This window comes from Arabidopsis thaliana, chromosome 3 (genome assembly GCF_000001735.4).
Source record: "Arabidopsis thaliana chromosome 3, partial sequence".
Classification (NCBI taxonomy): domain Eukaryota; kingdom Viridiplantae; phylum Streptophyta; class Magnoliopsida; order Brassicales; family Brassicaceae; genus Arabidopsis; species Arabidopsis thaliana.
The window spans coordinates 11,878,524-11,886,472 of NC_003074.8; the positions used below are offsets into that span (position 1 = coordinate 11,878,524).

The following is a 7,949-nucleotide window of genomic DNA, read 5'->3' on the forward strand; positions in this document are numbered from 1 at the left end:
TTATTTTATAGAGGGTTAGGTTTTGTCTTGCAACAAAAAATTCAATAATTATGGTATGTCCGAATGGTTTAAACCATTTTTGGAAATCGAAAAAAGGCAATTATTGTTTCAAAGGCGTGAAGTTTTTTCCTGTGTCTCGAGGAATGGGAAGGAAAATGGCAACCGTCGCATTAAAGACAAAAAGCCCATTAAATACAAAGTAAAACAGTTAAGGCCCAAACCCAACAAGTTTACTGAATTGACTAAACCCGAGTTGGGGAATTCACGTTGAAAACGAGCTCCGTTCTCACTAACTAAGAGAAAGGCCGAATAAGCCGAGAAATCTTGAAACTTAACCACATGGTCAAAAATACCTAATGCGGACTTTGCAAACCCGCATTCCATCTTAGCAATACCCTCAAAGGGTTATAGTGGAAAAGGTTTAAAAGCCTGCTCAGGCAAAATCTTGTTCAAACAAAAAAAAAGCCTCTTTAGGCAAAAACATAATTATCCGAATATTAAATTTCAAATTCTTAAATGTTTGGGACAAACCCCAAATTTAAGTGGACGCAGCCACTATGAATCCGTAGCCATCTCGAGCTCAACATCAACCGGCTCGGTTTCATTCGGTTCGACGGTAGGGACTTGCTCAGAAGAGGCTCCCGGTTCATGGCCGGCATCACCTTCATCATCTGGGATGATCACCGTCTCACTATCCACGATCGAAGGAGCTTAAGGCAAAGCAGGATCAGGTTCAACAATCCCTATCGATGTAGCAGGCACCTCGGGTGCGGCAGTATCAACGGGCTCACTTGATCCTGAGGAGAACAGTTCAAATCAGTCAAAAAGATATATATATAAAAGAAACCGATATATGATAAGCTTTAAGTATGAAAGTTTACCAGCCCAATTTAAACCCGATTCACCCAAGGGGGGTGATTGGGTAAAGAACTCCTCGAAGTGCTGAGGGTTGAAGGATGAAGCGGGAAGAGCAGCAAGGCGAATACGTTTCTCGTATAGAACGGCTTTCAAATCGGACCTTTCTTGCTCCTCAGAGAAATCATCTTTGTGGATTTGGTCTAGTAAGAGTAGGTTGCTTTCATGCTCCTTGATATCAGATTCTAGTTCTGAACGTGCCTGCTCGGTTTGAATGAAAAGAATGGCCCCTTGAATCAACTCCATCCCGCGACCCTTCACCTCATTTCTGGCTTTAGCCGCTGACTTAGCCAACTCAGCATCTCGAAGTTTGGTGATGGCTTTGTACTTCGCCTCGAGTTTGGTGAACTGGTTGTTCAAGGTGTAGGCGGCCGATTTGGATTCAGAAAGCCTGCCTCGGGCAACTGAGAGTTCATCTTGGAGTTTGTCATGTCTGCGATACTGATCTTGCAATTCGGCGTTTGATTTCTTGAGTTCGGTAGAGAAAAGGTCAACTTGATCCTCCAACTTTTGTTTGGAATCAGAAAGGGAGCGGAGGTCAGCCTCAAGGGAAGAAAACTTGCCCTTCCAGGTGCAGATGTCTTGCTCCCTACTAAGCAGCAGTCCTTCATAGTGCTCAACCATGTCGTTGAGTTCGCTGTTTGCTTGGCATCGAGTATAAAATCCGGAAAAGCAAGTTAGTACATAAAGGAATATCACGATTAGAAAAATAGAAATGAAACTAACCTGAGATGAATGGTAGGCATGAAGTAAAAAGCGTTTGTGGATTGTAGGACGCCATCTATCAAAGTTCGGCAAGATCGCGTCCTTTTGGGTCTTGAAACATCGGAAAACGTTACCCTCTGTTTCCATAGCTGAAAAAGAGAGAAGGGATCAAGGGTTATTCAGGCCGCGAACAACGCAGAAGTTAGAAAAGGAAACTTGTTTACCAAACATGAAAGCGACTTGGCTTGAGAAACAAGAACGATTCTTTGACTTTGGAGGAGTATCTCGTGACTTAGAACCTTCCTGTCGAGGAGTCACACCTCGGTCAGTCTTCTCGCCACTAAGTCGAGGAGGGGGAGATGTGACCACAGGAAGGGGAGGACCCATCGATCGAGGTGGAAGAGATAACCTAGGGGAACGGTCTGTCCGAGCCTTTGATTTCTCTCTCCGTGGGGAAGAGTTACCTCGGGCTGATCTGTCTCTCTTCTTGCGAATTAAGTCAGCAACTGGTTTGCTACTCAGTCTATTTCGGGGAGAGTAACGAGGAGAGTTGCGATGGGGAGATAAGTTTCTCCGAGGCGAACAGCCACCACGACGTTCAGGACATGGAGTTGATCTAAAAGCGTCAGCAGATTCGGCCCCCTCAGCACTACCGACTAACAGGGTCCTACTATACTCCTTTTAAACGATGACGGACATGAGGAATGTCTTATTTTCCTCACAGTCCTCGGCCATCGGTTTGGATAGCATCATGCGCCGGGAAGCAAGGGCCCGAGCTGATGTTCCTTGAGGTAAAGGGGGAGGCAGTGGAAGGTTCTATCCGGATGGATTCATTATGAGTTTGCGATTAGCTTCTATAAACCGATCAAGAGTGAAGGAGTTCCAAAAGGTATCCCCTTCAAGGACGATTTTCAAGAATTCGATGAATATTTTGGTCGGGAAAGTTTGAGCGATGAAATCTGCGAAGCGAGACAATGGATTTGGTCAGTAGCAATAAAGATAAATAAAGAAGGTGTATATTACCTAATTTCTATCGGGCTTTGCAAACCACTTAGATGGGAGTGCATGGAACAGATTTTTGATTGAAGCAAGGGTTTTCTTAATCAAAAACCAAGGATGATGCCAGTTTTTATCCTTGTTCAGGAGATGCGAGATGGTTCCTGTTAGCATTCGGGTATGCCGAGAAATACCCATTTTTCTTTGATGAACTTCTCATGGTGAGAAGCTCGTTCAGTTCAGGGACCCCGATAACGAATCCGGCTTCCGCCGCAATAGTTATGATCCCAAAGATAGTTCGGAGGAGGTTGGGGGTTAGTTGGGGTAGAGCAATTATAAGAGCATCTAAGTAACAGACCAAGGCCTTGGGAAGAGGGAAGGTCAACCCGCAGCCCTTGAAATAGATCTTGTAAACGCATAAATAACCAGGGCGAGGGTCTTCCGGGGACTCAAAGGGGCCATGCATCTCTGATTCCGCCATAATCTCAGGCAGAATCTGGTAGAGATCTTTTAGTCGTTCGAGGGATTGAAGGGTACAGATGGATGTGTAGTGTGGACCGGCGATATCGTTCAGGCGAGTGCATATGTCATTGTTAGAACCCCCCTCGTCGAAAGACGGGGATTCGGGTCTTTCAGTATCAGGATTCATCGAGGAAGGTGAAAAAATTAAGCGTTCGAAGAAGAGAAAGTTGGCAGAAGAAAAAGGCGAGAAATTTTATTCTAAAGAAAAAGCGGAAAAGTAAGAAAGAGGTAAATGAATTTACCTCACGCAAGCTGGTGGTGATGATGAAACCGCCTCGGGAGTCGTGGAGGAAGCGGAAGGATTTTCCCGCTTTAATAGTAATAATTAAGATGCGGTCATAATGGTGACAGATGTCATACGGATAAATATGGACATTGCCGGAATCGAAGGAGTAACAAGCTTTTGGCAGGAAATCGGAAAGTCATCTAGCTCAATCTTTGCCCATTAAGATATTAGTCTTCCGAATTGGAAGAACACTTCGAAAGACTTGGGGGGCTAATTGTTGGTGTCATATTCCGCACCAGAGTCCGGGACCTACCAAAGATTGCCACGTAGATAAAAAGTAAGCCCACAAGGAGTAAGGCCCGTAAGATTCCTGGGAGAATGGCAGATTACGGACGAAGTGATCACACCGCGAAGTGGGGGCAAAGTCGAAGTCAAGGACGGATTGGGCTTTATCGGTTAAAGGGCGAGGCCCATGAAGGTCAGAGTCAATTCAAATTCGAACGTCTAAGCAATAAATTTGAAGGCCAAAACGGACACATTTAAGAAAGAATAATTATGTGTAGTTAAGAATTAAATATCATTTGTGAGTATTAGTAGTAGGGCCAAGAGCCATGAAAGACACACGCATTTTTGTGCAAACTTACTATACGCATTTTTCATCAATTCACAGCTTTTGGCAATCCATAGCTTTTTATACTTAATTTTTGTCCTCAAGAATAATCTTTCTCACTAAATAAATAAATACTTGAGTGTGCGAATCCGACATCCACAAAGATGATATCACCAAAAATGAGTATCAAATTAGGTTGAATGCTTTCATTGATGCTTCTAGACACTTATTACGACAAGGATTACCTTTTTGTGGACACGATGAGACAGAAGAATCTGTTAACAAAGGTAACTTTCTGGAACTCTTGAAATATACTGATGACCAGGACGAGGTTGTGAGTAAGGTGATGTTAAAAAATGCTCCTGGTAACAATCAGATGACATCTCCAAAGATTCAGAAAGATATTATGCATTTTTTTGCAGAAAAATTAGCCAAATCTATTATTGAAGAAATTGAATGCCATATCATTGGTGAAATCAACTAAGAGAAAGCTGCAGGAGTTTAGGGTTGATGGGTGGAATTCTCTGATGATTAAAATCTCTTCTTTTTGTGAGAAACATGATATTGAAAAGCTTAACATGGATGAAGATTTTGTTGACTCAAGGAAACAAAGAAAGAAAACAGGGATAACAAATATGCATCACTACAAGGTGAATTGCTAACAGGGATATCAAATGTGCATCACTACAAGGTGTATTGCTTATATGCAATTTTAGATTTACAGCTTCAAGAGTTTAACTATCGTTTTAATGAGGTAAACACCGAATTGCTTATTTGTGCTGTTTTTTACGTCCTATCGATTCGTTCTCTCAATTTGACCACTCAAAATTGATGAGGTTATCTACGTTCTATCCATACGACTTTAGTCCTGGAGAATGCATATGCCTTGAGCAACAATTAGAGATTTACATTGATAATGTTCGAAGTAATGACAGATTTGTTCACTTAAAGAGTCTTGAAAAACTTGCTCGTGTGTTGGTTGAAATGCGGAAACATATGTCATTTCCTTTGGTTTATAGGCTTTTGAAGTTGATTTTGATTTTGCATGTTGCTACTGCTACTGTTGAGAGATGTTTTTCAGCAATGAAGATTGTGAAGACAGATCGGCGCAACCGGATTGGAGATTAATTTTTGAACGACTGTTTAGTTTGTTTTGTTAAGAAAGAAGTATTTGAAACTATTACAAATGAAAGTGTGATGAAAAGATTTCAGGATATGAAAAATCGCAGGGTGTTTTTGTAAGGTGTTATTTTTTATTAAAAAACATTTTTTGGATATTTTATATGTTGTAGTTTCTTTATATATCTGGCTCAAATGTCAAACGCACATGGCTCAAATGCACTCATGGATGCACCTGGCTGTGAGCAACGCTCCCGACATAGATCGAGTAATAGAGATGACAAAGCGTGCCCCGTTCACGGACAGAATTGCCCATTTTTGGATCCGAGTCGCCGAGAGACTCTGCTTCCCGGAGTACGATGGAACGGCCGACCCGAAGGTTCATTTTAGAGCTTTCCGGCTAGCCATAACACTAGCGTACCTGGCAGACGAGGAAAGCGAAGCAGGCCACTATCGCTTTTTCGCAGAAAACCTCGTAGGCCATGCTCTAGATTCGTTCACAAGCGTCGAAGGAAACACTATCGCTACTTTCGATCAACTCGCAGCTGCTTTCCTCAAGCAATACTTGGTGCTCATCGTGAATAAAACATCTCAGGCTGACCAATGAGACTTAACTCAGCTCCAAAACGAATCCCTACGATCCTACGTCGAAAAGTTCTAAGGAATCAAGTCAAAAATTGTGAACCTGAACGAGGAAGTAGCCATAGCGGCCCTCCGCAACGAATTAATGTTTTCCTCAAGATTCTGTGAGGAACTCACTCTCCGACAACCAGTTACATTAGATGATGCCCTCCACAAGGCTCTCTACTTCGCCAAAGCCGAAGAAGAGACCGCCGTCCTAGCCCTTAGATTCACAGAGTCTAAAGGATAAAGCACCTCATTTAATGCCAAAAAAACTAGGCCTATGCGTTGCTTCGCGGACCTAGTTTTTTACACCGAAACTCCTTTTAGCTCATTTGCTTCCAATTCGCATATAAGGCATATTTGACTTTTTAAGATACATGGCTTTCAGCTCGTTGGTTAAACCGATCCTTTCCCGTCAGATAGGACACTATTAGCATGTCGCTGATACAAGTGTCAGCTCGTCCGCTTGCCTTTTGATTTCCGTTTATGTATCTCTTCACTAGTACATAGGCAGATTAACTCTCGAGCGCAGAAATTATTTTTCATGCTTCTTATCAGCAAAGTTTTGAATTTTAGGTATTAAAACCGAATAGCCTCAAACCAGTTAAGTGAATAACCTTACAACAGGTCCACACTTAACATGAGGTTAAAACAATCTTAGACCATCTAAGTGCGTAACATAGGACTGCGTAATCCTAGCATCAAATAATTTTTGATCCTTCATCGATCTCATCACCCAACACCAATTCACTCCAAATTAAGAGAATTTGGCAAACTCATTCGTAATCTTACGATACAATAGGCCCACCACTAATAGTTCGTAATTACATTTGTAATCTTGCTTCCAAAAGTCCGTAAATACGCAGCTCAACCTTCATAGGTTTCGACTCATCGGAGCTCATCTACAACAACCATGTCAAAAGCCACCTCTTAAGATTGCAACTTGACATAGAAAAGTTCGAACAAGGAGGACACGACGGTTTCATTAAGAATATTGCGATACCACTAAGCCCAGCTTCTGAAAACTGGCGAATCCTTTTTGTGATCTTACTTCAGAGGTCCTCGAAATGCGCAGCGTAACTTGCCAAGAACTGACCAACCGAAGCACAAACATAACTGATATCCTACAAGTGAAACACTCGAGTTCGCCCAGCCTGAACAAAGAAATACATGAGATCCAATCACCTATCTCACGTCACCCAAGTAATATTTACGCTATCACATCAAACCTTGTTTTCCGCACATCGAGCTCGCTCACTCACTCGATGGACTAGGGGCTATTGTTGGAGCAGGAATTCGCACCTCGAATTCTCACGTGCGTAAACATTAATTAGGCTCTAAGATTTAAATCAGGCCTGTCAGCCCACTAAGAAGAGATGCGCAGCTAGCAACAGATCAGGAATCAGCCAAGAGGGAATCTCGGAACGAAACTAAAATATAAAAGAAGTTTGGAACAGACCTGAAATGTAGGAGAAGTTTGCGCTGACCTCGAACCAAATGACCTAGGAAGAAGACCTATATAAACAGAGAGGCTAACTTGAAGAAGACATGGCCTATTTTGCCCACAAACGCTTAATACATCACATACTTGTATTCTCATACTCTACCTTGTATTCACTTGATTCTCATCAATAAAATCCATTCGTTCTTAGCAATATAATTCTCAAAGTTTTATTGAATATCTAGCTCTTTTTCACATAAACCTAAATATAAATCTCCAGTGTGGATTTCTGAACCCACAACTTGTCTACAAAAACCAAAAAGGAAACAACACTGAATATTAAATGATAACTGAATATTCAGCATCAATATATTTATTTCGAATATAAATCAAAATATTTTGTATTTTTTAATTTGTTAGAGATAAAACAAAAACAATCGACAAAAATCAAATGTCATTAATTCAAAATACAAAATATTTTATTAATAAAATATAAGTAATAATTTTTATGTTGTTTTGTTTTTTGCCATTAGATTTTATTTAGAGCTCATAAGAACCAATTATAAAGAAACTTGTTTACATATTTATGTTATAAATATATTCCAATATATTCTCATTTACCAAATATAACAAATTAAGTACATAGCCAAAACAAAATATGCGACATACATTCTATCAAATATTTTATTTTTGTCAAATGACTCAAATCATAATATGTTTAGAGATACAAGATCTTATTTGTTTTTTCCTTTAAGATATTATGTACACATAAAATTATTAGCAACTAAACT

At 40.8% G+C, this 7,949-nt stretch overlaps 3 protein-coding genes and 1 pseudogene across 4 annotated transcripts; 2 read left to right on the forward strand and 2 right to left on the reverse strand.

Moving 5' to 3' along the window:
• Window positions 1-108: 108 nt before the first annotated feature.
• On the reverse strand, window positions 109-384 carry AT3G30222 (uncharacterized protein; the record flags this gene model as incomplete). Its single annotated transcript, NM_001125268.1, has 1 exon — window positions 109-384. One exon carries the CDS (start codon window positions 382-384, stop codon window positions 109-111), a length of 276 nt encoding a protein of 91 aa, NP_001118740.1.
• A 327-nt stretch (window positions 385-711) lies between these two features.
• On the reverse strand, window positions 712-3,265 carry AT3G30230 (myosin heavy chain-like protein; the record flags this gene model as incomplete). Its single annotated transcript, NM_113922.1, has 5 exons — window positions 712-797; window positions 882-1,479; window positions 1,642-1,769; window positions 1,920-2,236; window positions 2,811-3,265. 5 exons carry the CDS (start codon window positions 3,263-3,265, stop codon window positions 712-714), a joined length of 1,584 nt encoding a protein of 527 aa, NP_189642.1.
• Window positions 3,266-3,742: 477 nt separating this feature from the next.
• Window positions 3,743-5,102, forward strand: AT3G30235 (General transcription factor 2-related zinc finger protein; the record flags this gene model as incomplete). The annotated part of the gene is made up of 5 exons (NM_001161182.1): window positions 3,743-3,842; window positions 4,214-4,308; window positions 4,460-4,624; window positions 4,691-4,728; window positions 4,994-5,102. 5 exons carry the CDS (start codon window positions 3,743-3,745, stop codon window positions 5,100-5,102), a joined length of 507 nt encoding a protein of 168 aa, NP_001154654.1.
• A 199-nt stretch (window positions 5,103-5,301) lies between these two features.
• AT3G30240 lies at window positions 5,302-5,964 on the forward strand (annotated as a pseudogene; the record flags this gene model as incomplete). The annotated part of the gene is made up of 2 exons: window positions 5,302-5,670; window positions 5,764-5,964.
• Window positions 5,965-7,949: the final 1,985 nt, after the last annotated feature.